Source organism: Trachemys scripta, chromosome 18 (assembly GCF_013100865.1).
Source record: "Trachemys scripta elegans isolate TJP31775 chromosome 18, CAS_Tse_1.0, whole genome shotgun sequence".
Classification (NCBI taxonomy): domain Eukaryota; kingdom Metazoa; phylum Chordata; order Testudines; family Emydidae; genus Trachemys; species Trachemys scripta.
Genome location: NC_048315.1, coordinates 706,913 through 723,768, shown reverse-complemented (window position 1 = coordinate 723,768; position 16,856 = coordinate 706,913). Strand labels below are relative to the sequence as shown.

The following is a 16,856-nucleotide window of genomic DNA, read 5'->3' as shown; positions in this document are numbered from 1 at the left end:
CTTGTGCCTAGATGACATGTCCCAGGCATACTGCTGACCACAGGAGTCTGTTCACATTAAGATTTGCAGAGGAAAGGGTTTTACCTTCAGGTAAACTCCAAGCAGGCTATTTCCAAAGGTAACACATAGGCGGTGGGGGTATCTGCCCAATACAGCCTGAGCTACCCCATACCCACGAGCAAAGTCAATCTCTCTCCTGCTGGTCAGTAGAATTTCTTTCCTGTTGGTGCCTCCTGCCAGAACCACCACTAATGTCCTCAGAGCTCCTGAACCTGCTTCTTTTTCATGTACTGCCAGCCTGGACTAACAGTCATGCACCCCAGAAGGCTTAGCTCTTGTCACTTACAGCAGGGAGAAGCATTCATGGCACTGCTGCAAGCAAGCAAGCAAGCAAATAAACAGGCTCAGGAACTCTGGGTGCACAGGAGACTGCTGCAGTGTTGCAGGACCACAGGACGGGAGGTATTTCATTTAGACCAGAGGAACTCAGGGGGGTGGGAGGGCAGAAGCAACACTAAAGAAGAAGGAAGCATGTTTGTGTGCAGAGAGGCGATAATGATCCTATGAACCAATTCACTCTTATGCTGGTTACATCTGGGGAGTTGTATTTTTTATTCCCATATATTTAATTGTGTTACTGAAGCAGCATCAAAGCTCACTGAAGGGAGACTCTTGGTGTCACCAGAATGGAATAGGGTGTTGCTGAGGGATCCTGGAGGTTACTAGGCTACATCTGTTGTCATGACCCCAGTTTTCTCCTGACTTCTGTAGAAGGTAGTTCCACATCATGCATTGTTTTATACCATTTCTTCCCAACGTTTTCCACAGCGACATTCCTTCTGCATCCCCTTGTGGGCTACTGCCTCTGGGAAGAGAATTCTCACATGTAAATGGACAAGGGATCTACGTTAGAACAGTGCTGAAACACGCAGTTTTGAGCAGTTTGTAAAAAGGGTTTCCTCTTGTCCCTCCTTCCCCCAGAATAGCTTTGACGGTCCCTCCGGCACCCCGCCCCCAAAGCTGTGTGGAGACAGTAGCCTTCCAGCTCGTCATCTGCCTTCGAGGTCATAATAGCTATTAAATCACAGCTTGCCTCACCAAATTAGGCAAAAACAAAATTATCTCCAATGATTTTTATGTTCCTGAAATGTTCCAGAACTGCCGGAGTGATTACTGGGGGATTGGAAGCAGCTGTCACTCTATCAGAAACCATAATTCTAAACAGCTGGGATCTGTCAGTTATTTATGACACCGTTTGCAGGAAATGATGAAGGTGGATGGGTGGCTGGCACTCCCTGGCTGAATGGCAGCGGCAGCAGGCTCACCACACAGAGAACACACGCTCCCAGAACTGGCTCCGGCCTCCAGGCGCTGAAAACAGATGGCTGCAGGGAGTGAATGAGTGGAGGCCGCTGGCCTTCCTGCGGCAGCTTCAGGCCTCCTACCCCTGGAGCAATGGGGGTTGTGTGGTGCAAGACTGTTCCTTTGCCCTCATCCCGCAGAGGCACCTGCTGCTGCTCCGTGGAGGCCAAACACAAAGTGGTGGGTGCTGGGAAATGTAGAACAGGTTTGTTTGTTTTCTCCTCTACACAGCACAGATAGGGCCAATAACCCCAGCTCTGAGATACTGACTTGCTGAAACATCCTACTGCTGATCTGAAACGTAACTCCTTGTTCCCAAAGACAAGGCGCCACTACAGCTCAGACTGCCCTTTGCTGCCTCTCAGATAGCACATGGAATTGTAACAGTCTGTAACAGATTGTTTTTTCCTGCTAAAAAGCAACTTCCATCTATCAGTGTGCAAATGTGACATTCTGAGTTAGTTCCCAAGGTTCAAAGTAAATGCCCCCTGGGGTTTTTAGCCTCGTCTTTGTGCCTCCGTCTCACATGGACTTGATGCAGAAAACTTCGGTTGATAGAAACAGGGTGTTACTGGGGCAGCTCCATTACAGGCAGTTTGTGGAGTTGCACCAGGTGTGAATTTGGCCTTGGGAGTGAGTGATAGTCAAGTTTCTACCTACTTGATAACTCTGATGGTGAACAGGAGCCAGGTGTTTTCCCCTCACTTGTATCCTGCTCTGATTAAATATTATTATTTACATTATGAAGTAGCTCTACATGGGGTTTTACAGCAGTAAAAATCAAAATGGGAGTCAAGCAGAACTGCCATGCAGATAGTCCCAACGGAGAGAGGTAATATCGTCTGTTGGCCCAACGCCTGTTGGTGAGAGACCAGCTTTTGAGTTTGCACCAAGCTGAAGAGGATATTACCTCACCTTGTCTCTCGAATAGCCTGGGACCAACACAGCTACAACTGCACTGCATATCAATGGAGAACGGCATTCATTCTTCTAGCCTAAATAACTTGTCCCCTAAGCTCAATGTCAGGACTTGGTTATGTTCATGAGACAGGCCAACAACAGTAATTCACATTCCCAAATCAATATATTGCTACCCAGCTCCTGAAATAAGAGTTAAAATATCCTACTTCATGTGCAAGGAAACCTCGGCAGAGGAGCCCCCACTGCCCTGGTGCAGCACTGGCTCCCGCTACCTTTTACAGCAACCCCAAGCACAAAGGGCATGCTGCAGGCAGACCTGATTCCTACAAAGCCCCCTAACGCAGGGGGACACTGACCCCGGCAGCCCTAGATTGTCCACGCAGAATAGTTTGACGTGGAACCTGCGGTGTGCAGTAGCAGGATGCATGCTCTGGGACGCCGCAATCTTTACCCAATGGAGAGCCGAGGCTCGATGGTTGAAGGATGCTGCATCTGCCCCGCAGTGCCTGCTAACTTGGCGATGTGGCTCCTGCCATTGTCCAAGGAGGGTCCTCCACCAGGCATCTGGGGCTCGATGGCCGTTGATCCATATTAGCACTCTTCCGCCCATTTGAGCCCTAAGCATTGGCCCTGCTACCGACAAAAGGTGTACACCTAGATTCACCAGTCCCAGATCCAGATTCTAGACATTTAGCCCAAATGAGAACCTATAGCAAAGGTGGGGGTGGCCTCGGGGTGAGGTGGGGGATTTTCCTTTTTCCCTATGCAGCCTCCCCTCTATCTCCATGCTGGTGCCACCACAGGGACAATCTGCCCTAAAATGGACAGGAAGGAAAAGATCTATTTTGTCTGGATAAGTGCACAGACTCTGTCCCCTAGAACCCAAATCCTTCTGAGCGCTTCAGCTCCAGCACTGGTTAAGGTAACACTAACCATGTAATAGTGTATAACAATAATCCAGGGCTGCATAAAGAAAGTCCTTATTCATTAATAATGCATTCAGGAGGAGTGATTTTCACTTCCAATAACAAGGCTGATATGTTGGAAACTAGCAGGTAATGAAGAACATTTATAATGATGTTAGTCTAATAATGAGTATAATGCTGATATAAGTAACATTGCAAGCTGGACACGTCCAGAGATAAATTATTTCAAGCAGGCATTAACTAATGCCTAATTAATGCCCAATTAGAAAGATGCTACATGGGAAATAATTCGGCCAGCCCAGTGAATTCACGCCAGTCAGTAAGAACACAGTGAAAACCAAGTGAGTGCAGAATGGCCCCAGGAAGGGAGGGGGAGGAGGAAACAATGCCTTACCCATGTGTAACAACAGGAGTGTGAAGCGCTAACAGGATCCTTGGCATCTTTACCAATGTCAACAGTGCTGCATCTTCTTAAAGCAATTAATTAAAAGGCTCCCACCAGCATTTTTCTGTTCAGCTTTTGAAACTCTCCCTCCCTGGTCAGTTCTGACACATCTACCAAAGACACTCCAACTGCCTCCAGCCTTGGCTGGATGAAACTAAAAGCTTTGTGCTGGAGAGAATAGAAGATTTTTCAGCACATTAATCAATTTCTGGCTCTCTAATGAGGACAGCAGGCTGGGCGCACAGTTCCCCAGCAAGGACCCCTGGTTTCCAAACAGAAGCTCTTGGAAGGATGGGGGGCTCAGTTTTGGTGAGCTATGCCCCTTCAAACTCAAGGACTAAAACGCTCAGGATTACATGATACAAACAGATTCATACTGCCGGTCACCCCAGTCTGGCAATATTGATAAGACTAAGGGCCTAACAGTGACTTCTGTTCTAAATTTCAGCTCCAGTGGTATTGAGCCATCCACACCTCTGGATTTGTATATGAGAGAGAATCCTCAAACTGACCAAAACTGAGACTATCACTCAACATGACATTCAAAGTGGTAGATAATCAGCAAATGTTATGAGCAAAAGTTGGCTAGAGTATTGTGTGGTATCACTAGAGAGTTGCCTAGTTTCTTCTGCTTTACCAATCCCCTCACCCAAAATATCCATTTATGTTGGCATTTATTCTGTGTCCATTGCCAACTTCACACAATTCCCTTCACGCTTGGATATCAGAACAAACTCCTCGCTGTGGCAATTTCACCATTGTATTCCTGGGAAGCTGAACTGGAAACACATCAACAATAATCTGTATCATAACCACCTTCCATTTTAGCCCGAGACACAAATTTCGCCTTCAGATAGTAATGTCAGACAACATGAACTCACGTGTTTGTTAATTACAAGGAAGGGCCTGATTCTCCCATGCCCTGCAGCTTGTGCAGTCATTCACCCTGTGCAGAGTGAGTGTGAAACTGCCATGTGGCATTAGTGGTGTTTCACAGCCGCTCTGTGCAGAGCAGGGAAGAAGCAGGCCCAATGTGTCCTTTGTCACTGTGTGTTGATAACAGTGGCCTGTGTCATTAGCACCATGTACATATAAATCACCCAAATCATAAGACTTCTACCAGCCGACACATTCTCATCAGCTATCCTGTTATCATGGTGACGAATGTGTCATGGAACAGTATGTTAAACTGTTGGTGGTGGGCATTGCGCACACTTCTTCTATGCTGCTCAGAAGTGGGAGACGGTTTAGTGATTCAGACCCTTCTGTTTAGGCATTTGTAATAACAGCTTCATCCCTGTGAACATCCCAGTGATCAGTGCCTGGGGAGATTTTGCTAACAAGTATCAATCTCTGTACTTTAGCTTCCCTATCTGTAAAATGGGATTAATGATACTGACACACCCATGTAAAGTGCTTTTTGATCCATGGATGAAAAGTGCTCGACCCTATTTTTATAACCACGTGCAAAGGGTTGTTTTTCTTACATGTTCACAGTTGGGAATGGGAAGGACTTGGTGACTGGCACTTTTGGGTATCAGTGTTTTTGAGGCCACAGCTGCCACTGCTGATTGTGGAGATGGTTCCTTGATGGGCAAGGACCACTAAGAGGTCACGGTCAGTGTGAGGAGACTTACAATGATTAGGTCTAAAGGGGCCAGAATCCTCTCCCTCTTGAAATCAAACCCACAGAACAGCAAAGCCAGATGTCATGTTAGTGACTCCAAAAATGCTTCAAATAACAAACATCAATAATCATAACATTTTTATGTATTAGGTATTCCTGACACAAGGCCCTTCTCTGGCACTGGTGCAAAAATGGGAAACCACCCACATCTGCAAATGCAAACCTGTAACTTCTGAAGGGCATGACTTGACAGAAGTTCTGCTACCCTCGTTATACAGGAATCTGACTGTTTGGCCAAACTACTTTAAGTCACACTAATTTTTATTAACAGCACTTTCAGATACAAGTGCCCTTTGCTGGTGATTTATTGACAGTCTTTGTGGTGCAATCATTCTAAAAATATGACAACTTTGCATTCAAAGAATGGAACCAGATGGACAGGTCACTCACAATTAGCTATGTAGTGATATCTCACACTACACTACACGAGAAGCCAACTGCAGAATTACACTTTTAAAGCAACAGAATCAAAAACAGGGAAGTTTCTACTCTCTTCCTGACATGTGGTCTAAATACTGAACCCTAGATTCATCTTGGAGTCCTGGAAAAGGGGCTCAAAAAAGCCCAGATGGCCCAGAATGACCCAGGACGTCTTGTGATAGCCTGGCACCAATACTGGTGAACTTCTCCTTCGTCTTTTTAGGAATATTATAATCCATCTGATATGCCAGGGTTTAGTTGACAGGTGGCACTTGCAGATGTATGTTACTCTAATCTGATGCCCGTTTCCTGTTATGTCCAGTGCAGAATGCATCAGACCTGGGTGAGCGTTTGTGGATGTAACAGAAGTGGAATTTGAATGAGAAATGAGAGCCTGGTGCAATGAGTTTGAGGGAATGGCCTGAAAGAAAGCAGGAAGATAGGCGTGTGAGAAGGAAATGCACAGGATGGTGAAGCTGGCAATACAATGGCTGACCACAGGGAATGATAGTTACTGCTCCTCTTTTTTTTTTTGTCCTTTATTCTCTGCTGTAATAAAGCCCTGATCAGAAGTACTTTGTGTGGTAGCAGAAGTTGTAATATGTTACACCACAGGAGATCTATTTAAATATGTTTGAGCACCTACTTCCAAATATAGTTTTCAACTCAGCACCTTCTCCACTGACTGCTGATAAAATCATATTTCCTGTGAGTCTCTTGTTCTTTAAAGCTGTATGTTGCTGTTTAAAAGACCTTGAGTGTTACAACTCAGTAAAAAAAGGACCATTCTAATTAGAGTGTCCTTTCCTGTCAAGAGATTTAGGGCTTGTTTCTAAAGGTGCTGAGCACCCAAATTCCAGCTGAATCAGTGGGAGATGCAAACACTCAGTGGTTCTGTAAATCAGATGCCTCGTGTGTGCAAAGCAGCCTGATTTGGGGAAATCCCTCATTCCCCTTGGTGTAACTGACGGGGGCTCAAACACTGTCTCTCATTAGGACTAGAAGAGTTGGATGAAGTGTGAACAGTTATTTGTGAGCACTTTTGTCACACTTGCTACCCTTTCTGTTTGCTTTGCCACAAACTTACACGAGGGCTTTAAGCATGTGAACATTCTGAATGATTGCTCTTCAGGTGAACACGGTGTTTTGACCAGGGCCGGCTCCAGGAACCAGAGAAGGAAGCAGGTGCCCGGGGCGGCCAATAGAAAGGGGTGGCACTCTGTCCGGTATTGGGGCGGCACGTCCGGGTCTTCTGCAGCAATTCGGCGGCGGGTCCTTCACTCCCTCTCCTCCTCTTCGGCGGCAGCTCAATCGGGTTTTTCTTTTTTTCTTTGCCGCTTGGGGTGGCAAAAAAGCGGAGCCAGCCCTGGTTTTGACACAAAGCAGGGAACTCGCTCTTTGCACTGCAAGTGTTTACCCTATTTATACAGTTTCAGTTGACCAATCAGAGGGCAGCCACAACACCATGTGATTAAGGTGGCCATTCATACACCACAAACAACAACCAGGGAATAATCAAAGCAAACAGTTGGCAAACACCCCATAGGCTGAAATAAATTTGGATAACTACAAGTAACTAACCTACTCATCACAATCTGTTTGTGGATAATTTATGGACAGAAAAAGTGGTTGAGTTAATTGGATACATTTTTCACTAGGAATAATCCTCATGGCTATAATTACTAGGCAGGTGGTTTTGAATGATTTACAAGACATCGTAATTCAACTGACCTTGTTCTCTCCCTTTTTGAACAGGGGGTTCTGTGGAGCTGCTCCTGATGCTGTTGGGACTTGAGATTCACTTCACTGCTTGCTGCCCCATTGACTGTGTATGTTACCCATCACCTATGACTGTCAGCTGCCAAGCCCACAACTTTGCATCAATTCCAGAGGGGATACCAGAAAACAGCGAGAGGATTTTCCTCCAGAACAATCAGATCACATTGCTTCTGCGAGGTCACTTTAGTCCATCCATGGTCACCTTGTGGATCTATTCCAACAACATCACCTTCATAGACCCAGACACCTTTGATGGGTTTGTTAATCTAGAAGAGCTGGATTTGGGGGATAATCGCTATTTAAGGGCTTTAGCAGCTGAGACCTTCCAAGGGCTGGTGAAGCTCCATGCCTTGTACCTGTACAAATGTGGGTTGAGCTCTTTACCCAGTGGGATATTTGGTGGCCTCCACAATCTACAATATCTTTATCTTCAAGATAACCACATAGAGTTCCTTCAGGATGATATTTTTGTTGACCTGGTCAACCTCAGCCATCTTTTTCTCCATGGAAACAAGCTGTGGAGCCTTCATCAGAACACATTTAGGGGACTAATAAACTTGGATAGGTTACTCATCCATCAAAATCAACTCCAGTGGGTCCACAGACGTGCTTTTCACGATCTCCGAAGATTGACCACCCTTTTTCTGTTCAATAACAGCCTCTCTGAGCTCCAGGGGGAATGCCTCGCCCACTTGGGAGCCCTGGAGTTTCTCAGGCTGAATGGCAACCCTTGGAGCTGTGACTGCAAATCCAGGTCACTCTGGGATTGGTTGCGCAGATTCAGAGGTTCAAGTTCCAGTGTGATCTGTGAGTCTCCTGAGCAGATGCATGGCAAGGACTTAAAGGTGCTAAAAGCAGAGGATTACAGGAACTGTTCTGGGTCTGAGTCCCTCCATCAGATCAAAACACACACTTTCTCCACAGCAGACAGAGGAGCCTCCAAAGACCACCACCCACACCACTCCTCCAAGGAGAAGGGTAAAGAGAGAGGGGTCGAGCACAGTTTACACAGCAGTCAACCAGCAGCACCTCCCGGTTCACGTCCAGGTTACAGAAAGCCCAGCAAGAACTGCACCAGCCACAAAAGCCGCAACCGAACCTCTAAGCCAGTGTCTCTGGGGCCACGGAAAAGCATTCATGAGGCTCAGGACTATGTGCCTGACTACCAGCACAAATTCAGCTTTGGCATGATGCCTACAGCACCACCCAAGCGGAAGGGTAAGTGCACCCGGCGGACACCCATCAGACCCCCCAGTGGAGTACAGCAGGCAGCTGGGAGCTCGGTGATCAGGGCCTCTCGTCTAGTTTTTATAATGGTTTTAGTGGTCATAATACGCTGAGCTGGCTGTGACTGATAGTGTCTGTACTGCCACCAATCTACAAAGGACCAGAGTTTCTTTTCTTCTTCTTTTTTCGTACATGGAGGATTTGGCCTTGTGAAGGAAAGAATGTTGTTTAGGCTTTTGATGGTCTCCATACATGGACGAGTGGATTATAAACATGAACTGTACAGAATGCGCACAGCAGGAGTGGATTAAAGGCATTATCACATGCTTGTCACAAACAGCCCCAACTGAGCACCTACAGAAAAGCCAACATAACGAAAAAGGAGCTAAGCCTTCATTAATAACAACTGGACAAACATGGACAGTAGCTGTGCTCTATGTGAAATCCTGTTAATTTGAGAGAGCTCTGAAAGACTCTGTGATTACTGAAGGGAACATAATTGCTGTAAAAATGATCACCAATTAAGCCTACACCATCTATCTGAAACGGTGTGCAAAGACACTTACAAAATGTATAATAAGGACATTGGTTCTCCCACATTTTAGCCCTTTTGGCTCCAAATCCCACAGGCCAAAGCTGGCCAGAATCCTCTTAGAAGACAATCTCAAATCCCTGTATATCTCAGGCACACAGCAGAACAGGGCTTGCCTGCTAGGCTAGGAGTAGCCAACTACCAAAGGAAAGACTGATTAGAGGTGGATATTAAAACTTAAACGAAATGAGATTCCTACAGAAGGTGCGTTTTTTGTAACTGTGTTCACATATAAAATAAACAAATGCACAGGTTCCCTTCCCCTCAATTATCCATATGTATGTCTTATAATGTTTATAAACTATATGGAAACTATATCTTCAGATGTAAGGATTGTATTGTTGAATTTATAGCAGAAGAACAGTATATGGTTTTCTCTAGAAAACAATTGGCAGCAGTGCCTACAGATGCCGGGTAGCCATCCATCAGGCTCAGCGAGTGCCGGGGGAACCACAGTGGACCAATGTTCTTAGCAACTTAGAGCACTAGATTTTGGGGGATTTTTTGTATGCGATGTAACAAAGTCAATATCTGAAGAGCCAAAACTCACTCTTATGACCTAATTTCTAACCTGTCACATGCCAGGAAGAAAGGGATTAATTAGAAGTGTTCAGACCAAACATTCACAGCTATAGAGCTCTGTCTCCTAGATAGCATCGTGAAGCCAGGGCAGACGTTTCTAGCAAGAGCAAGAAGCAGTTCCCAACAGTGTTAGCCGTGTGAGGACCTTTATAGCTGGTCTAAGGTTTTCACTCAAGTGGTGGAGTAGTGCAGGGACTCCAGGGATAGTCCTGACAGCCTGGGAAGTGGAAGATCTCATGGGAGACTCAGAAAGGGGCTGCAAACGATTAACTGGGAATCTGATAAGCGCCTGTAAGGAACAGAGTGCCCAGGACTTTCATCCATGATAGAAAAAAATGTATAAGGCAGCCATACAAAGGGAGTTGTGGAAGGGAGGGGTAGAAGAAGCAGGTCTGCCTGCCCATCTAACCTCTATCCTGACCCACTGGCAGTAATCCTGAAGCTGGAGTGCTGGGGAAGGGGGTCGTGTGTTCTGGTCTTGTTCAGGCTGGTGTATGGTGGAGATGGTAGTGTTATTGACCAGAGATGATGTCTAGATGTAACACAAACAGTACACATTAGTTCCCTGTCAGAGTGGATATGTGAGAAGAAAAACACCGAAGTTAATGAAAAGAGGGAAATAAAATTATCTTGGACAAGCAAAGCCTGTTTTTCATTTCCTAACAATACTCCAGCTGCAGTGACACGTCTGGCCTGTAGCTGATGTTTGGAGCCAGACAACAGTGCTAAGGAAACGGCTCATTTTCTAGCATGTAACCAACTGGTTGAGCAAGGATGCGCTGACTCACTGAAACCTCAGGAAAATTCCTGTTCTCCAAATAATTAGCCTACTAGGGATAACTCATGTTCCATATCTATCCTTCTGGGGGCATCTTACTGCAGGGTACCCTCTTATGATCAGCCTGCCCTCCACCTGAGATGTTTGGTGCCAGTGCAGGGGGGGTGGGAAGAGGGCTATTTAAACTTTAGTAGTGAGAACTTCCTATTAAATATAGCAGGCCCCTGTTGGGTAGAGATGTTCATAGAAGTCCCTGGAACTGGAAAGAGAAACCCCTTAATCAAATTGTTCTGGGGGCAAAAAATGTCTATGTAGTTTCAAGGATTCACCATTCAGTCCTGAAGTGAGGCATCTAGAGATACGAAACAAGTGCAGAGTCTCCTGCTTGCCTCACAAACTTGAAGAGGCACAGGAGCTGGGATGCCTTTCAAAGAGGGAGGGAGCTTGAGCATGTATTTTTCAGAACAAAGTTCCTGGGTAATGACAGGAACAGTCCCAGAAAGAGGGAAGAATAGATTACTCATCTAGTCCTCTCTGTTTCAGCTCCTATGCAAACTTTTCTGTCTACATGGCTCTAAACCTCCACTAAAGGGATGTCCAATGCAGCCAAAACAAATAATCTGTGATCTGAAATAGCTCCCTCACGTCCTACACTCTATAACCAATAGCAGCTGAATGTGTCTGGCACTGTCCCTTAGAAGTCTCAAAATGTTGTTATGTTGGTTATTTCATTTCATACTCTGGAAATCAAAGCTCTCAGTGGGAGAATGAAGAAGAGAAGCACTTTATTAATTTTTTTTTAAGTCTCCATGTAACTCCTATAATATAGAAGAGAAATGTCAGCACAGGAAATGCTAATGATTTATAAATGATTTGGGTGCAGCAGGCACCAAGGATTCTGAGATGAATTATATTAGAACAGACTATGCCTGGCCCCAAATCATACTTGTATTTTTAGTATCCTTTTCCTCTAAGATGTACATGTTGCCTCTAAAAGGCAACTCCATCGTGTATTACATCCTTTGTCAACCAAGTGATCTGACTCCTGGCAATCAAGGATGCTGTTCAAAAAACAAAACTAAGACATTAAAAAAAATCACTAGATAGGAAAAAACACTTTGTCCATTATGGCTTGTGGGATTCTCCCACCCTCCCTTTATTACTGTCTGCCTCTGTCCCCGCTCTTCCTCTATGGCCACATCTGCTTGAGCGTAAACTCATCTATAATGCTTGCTTCGATGTCTGTCCTCAGTGCCCCATTCCACATTCACTCCTCTGTGAGTGAGACAGTTCTGCCACAGCCCCTTGTTTGCTCTTTTGAGACAGTTCCCCACCCACCCAACTTCCATCCCTCGCCTACATTAAGAGTTTGTATTTGGCTTCATATTATCAGACATTTTCATACACTGTGAAGGCTTCTGTGTCAGTGCAGCATCACCTCTTCCCCTGAAGAGCCACCACTACATCTCATAGTAGAGGGCTCTACAATCTAGCAGACAAAGGTGTAACAAGACCCAACAGCTGGAAGCTGAAGCCAGACAAGTTCAGGCTAGAAGTAAGGCACACATTTTTTACAGTGAAGGTAATTAAACATTGGACCAATTTACCAAGGGACATAGTGAATTCTCCATTACTTGGAGAGTTTAAATCAAGATGGGATGGATGTCTCTTTCTGAAAGGTTTGCTCTGGCTCAACCAGAAGTCACAGGCTTGACACAGACTTACTAGGTGAAATGCTATGACCTGTGTTATACAGGCCAGACTAGATCATAATGCTCCCTCTATGAGTCTCTTCACTCATTCAACCAGGCCCACCTAGGCCTTCCAGCCCCCATCTAAGAATGCGGCGGGGGGGGGGGGGGGACTCAAGTCCCCTACCCTTGTGGTCCCAGTGGTTGAGAGGGAGAGGAGTGGGTCAGTCCTTGAGATAAGTGTCTTCTCAGGGTTCCAAGCAGATGATTGTGCTGCTCAGGCTTAGGACAGCCCCAACTTTCCTCATAATAGATAACCTGGTTCCCTGCTGCTGCCCCTTCAACAGGGCAAGAATATTGCCCCACTGGAATGATGAGTAGAACTGAGCACCAGCCCACACAGGGTACAATAGGAAGCTCACCTCTGGATTGGCATTCAGTCCTCTTGGTGCTGGATCTCAGAAGGCAGTTTGCCTACTCTGACCGCAGCCAGACTCTAGGCGAATAGCTTCACGCAGTGGGACTGCGACCTCTAAATGCCTTCCTTGGGCAAAATTTAATATGTATTGCTTCTCCAGTTTGGTTTACCATCTTCATAGTTTTCTATATTAAGCTGTGTTTTCTATTCACTGTGTTACTCACATGCAAGATCCAAATCCTTCCCAGTCTGGTTGCCTTGCTCCTCATTATTTGGTTTCTTCAGCAAACTTTAATATCTGAGCTTTGATTTTCTCATCCAAAACCTTTGCACAGAGTACATAAACAAGCGAACCCCAAACAGATCCTAGATTACGCTTCTGGAAATTCATTCACAACTACAGAGTCCCATTTCCAGCCACATGCTGTTTTCTGAATTTGAGCCAATTTTTTAACAATTTTACTTCCTTCCCATGATTTTACCTTTTAGTCATAATCATTAGCATGGGAACTTATCATACGCGCTTTGAAAACACAACATATGACACCCTCTGTTTCTCTCATCTTCCCAGGCAGGAATTCAAAGTACTCAAGGAAGAAAGTCAAGTCAAAAGAAACCCTTCTCCTCATCATCCCAAGCGGACATCAAATTAAACAGTTTCTAGTTTTTCCCTCATGGCTAATATGGGGCTTCTTAGCCAATAATTGCTTCATGCACTTTGTGGCCCCTTGTTTAAGATGAAAATTGTTGTGTCCAACTTTCTGGTCCTGAAGAATTAGACCTGCTCTGACAGGGATATCCACCCCCTGAAGAGGGCCCACTCAAGACCTATGCACCACTTAAGTCTCACTTAAGCCAACACAAGAAACTCTATGCTGTCAGAGTTCAGTCGTTCCTGACCTCTCTGTCTCTGCATCTGTGGTGTGCTTTCTGACACTGGCTTAGAGACCTCAGCCATACACATGGGAATGTTTCCAAATATTATATTTTCCATTGCACTACCAAGAACTTTTCATTTTTTCTATAGTTTACTAACTACCCCAGGATTTTGTATGTTGATAGAATTTTTCCCCTTCGCTCAGCCTCCTTCTCCAGTTCAGATTATTCAGTGACACCATAATCCTAGGTATGGCATCACAATTGCTTCCATGTTGATGAATTTGGATATCATACACACTGGATTATGAAGATAGTGATTGGAATGGACAGGTTAAACAGAAGGTAGCTTTTGCCAGCCAAAAATATCTGGGCGATTAGTAACAACATGAAAAGGAGTGGAGACAACTCAGGAGTCTTTCATTGGGTTCTGATGAAAGACCACATTGTACATGAATTTAGTTCTCATAAAGGTGTCAAACTGACAGCCATAGAGAACAACAACATCTCTTTATCCACACAACAGGTACAACATGAGCAACAGCAGTTCCAGATTCCCCCACACATCCTCTACCAATGCGTTCAGCCTTTCCCCATCCTGGAGAGACCACCCCTAAGGGCAAAAAGGACCTTCAGTCTCTGAGGCTGATTCCATCCGTGGCCTCTTACCCAGACTGCCAAAAGGGGGCCAGTTAGTCCCCACTGAAGCTACATTCTTTGTAACGTAAACTCCTGGGAACTGGACTGAGATGCACCACACTCATTACACTTCGGAGTCACTAGAGTTTCCTGAGTTTGGCTGAGATTTTGAATGTGTCCAGTCATTCCATAACAATTTGCATATTTCTCTACATTCTCTTGAGCTCTTCCCTTACCTTATCAAGAAATCTGATCCCTGTCTCAGTCAGCTCCCCTTCCTCTTCTGTAAAAACAGAATCAAAATAACTGTTAAACGAATCAGCCATTACCTTCTCCCATGTCACCAATTCCCTGATATCATTTTGTAATGGACCAATTTTCTCTTTTACCTTCTGTCTGCTCTGAATACATCTCCAGAAGCTTTGACTATGCATGAAAATATCCTCTCCAATTCACTGCTTGATATCTCTTTCTGCTCCTCTAATTGCCCTTTTAACTTGCTTCTAAATTTTTGTACAAATCTCCCAATCCCCCTCCTTTGCAGGTTGTTAATATATAGTTTATAACTTATATTTACTAACAAATTGTTGTTTAAATAACACATGGCAGAACATAACTGCTGTATGGTAGCTCTGATTTCTCACTCTCTTTACCAAACAAGTCCCATTTTAACCCCCGATTAGCACATGGCCCACTTGCTCTTACTGCAACTCGCTAGTATTTTTTACTTCTGTTGCAAAACATTAACAAGACTATTTCCAGCTTTGCTAGAAATCTGTCTTCTGAAAAATTAGCGGGATAAAGGGGATTGTACAGTAACATTCCTGTCTAGCTTTTTCTGGGCCATGTGTAGAGGAAACAAAACAATACAGCTATACCAAAGAGAGATGGGGCCTAACCTGAATAACAGTCAACAGCAAACAGGAGCTCTCGTGACCTTAACTCTTTTAGAATCGTGAACAACTTACATTGCTCCTCACTCCCACAGAGCCCTTGTGCTATTGACAACCGCAGGGTAACATGTGCATTGTTCACCACACACAGCTTTTTAAAGAACTTGCTAGAATTACTCAGAACTTCCATTTTTTTTTTCCATTTCTTCACCCAATTTGTTTATTTTAGTCTCATATCCTCCTGACTCAGAAAATATTCTACCTAAGTATTGCAGTAACTTTCACAAGTCCTGAATTGTATGTTTTTCCAGATAAAGTATGGACTAAAAACAGGAGGCTTTAAGTTGTTATGCATATTATTTAGAGTAACAAAACCTCACACACAGATTCTAAAGGCAAAGCTCTCCCTGAGGTCAGCGAGAGTTTTGCCTAAGTGAAAACCGATTAAGCAGTTTGGGGTTTGGCCCTCAGTCTGGATCGTAAACTAAGCGGACTCCTGCTGGACTGTAAGATCCTTGACACAGAAACTGTCTCTCTCTATTTGTCTTGTACTCAGCTGAGCAAATTGTTGCTAGTTAACAGCCATGAAATAGCAATGAACCATAATGAAGCAGTATCCCTCCCCAACATCACTGCCAATGTAAATGATACCCTACCCATTGGAATATAGTCAGGGTGTGGCTACTGGCTCTATGGAGTCTGCAACCTGCCAACAACACAGCAAGCCAAACCTCCCGAAGAGACAGCTGCATAGCCACATACCCCAGAGCTTCACTGTACCTGGAGATTATAGCTCTCTCCATACCTCAGTACAGACAGCAATATATCTGACTTTAGCCAGTGCAAATCTATCTTCCCTGGAGACAGGTGTTAAAGAGAAGATACAATTAAGAGAAAAAGCTGTAGATAGAAAAAGCCATTAACTAACAACATCCCAAACCCTTCAGTCAAGGGTTAAAGAAAAAGGCATCAGGATTCCATTCAAGAGCAAACTGTCATTATAAAACAGACTATAGATCTCAGAGGCTGACACAGAAAATAAAATGTCTATCAGTCATTCTCTGACTTGTCTGAGAACATATTGTAATTTCTTCCCCACTTCATACCTTTTGCTTTCCAGAAAGGTGGATGCCTCTTCTGCCCAGCGAATGTTGCTTTTTCCATTCCACAGAATAACTTTGTTTAGACTTAAGCAGCATGCACTTCAGTTGTACATCACCCGTCTTACTTCCCCACAGTAGGTCTCTGGGACACAGAATTCCAAGCCAAATTCCAGAGGGGATTTTGCATTCCTACAAAATCACTTTTCTTAAAGAACTTGTGTGGCTTCCCCTAATATTTATCCTGAGGAGTCAAGTGCCTGTACTTCAAAGCTAACAATGTAACTCTATTTATCACACATATGGATCATTTTCTACAGGATTAGCCGCAGAGTAACCTGACTGCTCTGTTTCAGCAAACTGTAGGGGACAATTCTATACTCTCGCCAGAAACAGTTTGGTGTAGAGGTTCTCTCACTCAATCCCTCCGTGATTAAAAGGTCCAGTGAACAAAGTTCTTGGGTGGGGTCTCACCTATGAAAGAACTTTTGGGTCTACTTTTTCACAACTGCCCTTCAGG

At 44.6% G+C, this 16,856-nt stretch overlaps 1 protein-coding gene across 1 annotated transcript in view; it reads left to right on the top strand.

Moving 5' to 3' along the window:
• The window catches only part of RTN4RL1 (reticulon 4 receptor like 1), a 64,199-nt gene extending 53,628 nt beyond the window's left edge, over window positions 1-10,571 (top strand). The window contains exon 2 of the mRNA XM_034752917.1: window positions 7,517-10,571. Within this exon, the coding sequence (XP_034608808.1) occupies window positions 7,517-8,880 (1,364 nt within the window). The 3' untranslated portion in view covers window positions 8,881-10,571. The remainder of the gene's footprint in view (window positions 1-7,516) is intronic.
• The last annotated feature ends 6,285 nt before the right edge of the window (window positions 10,572-16,856 follow it).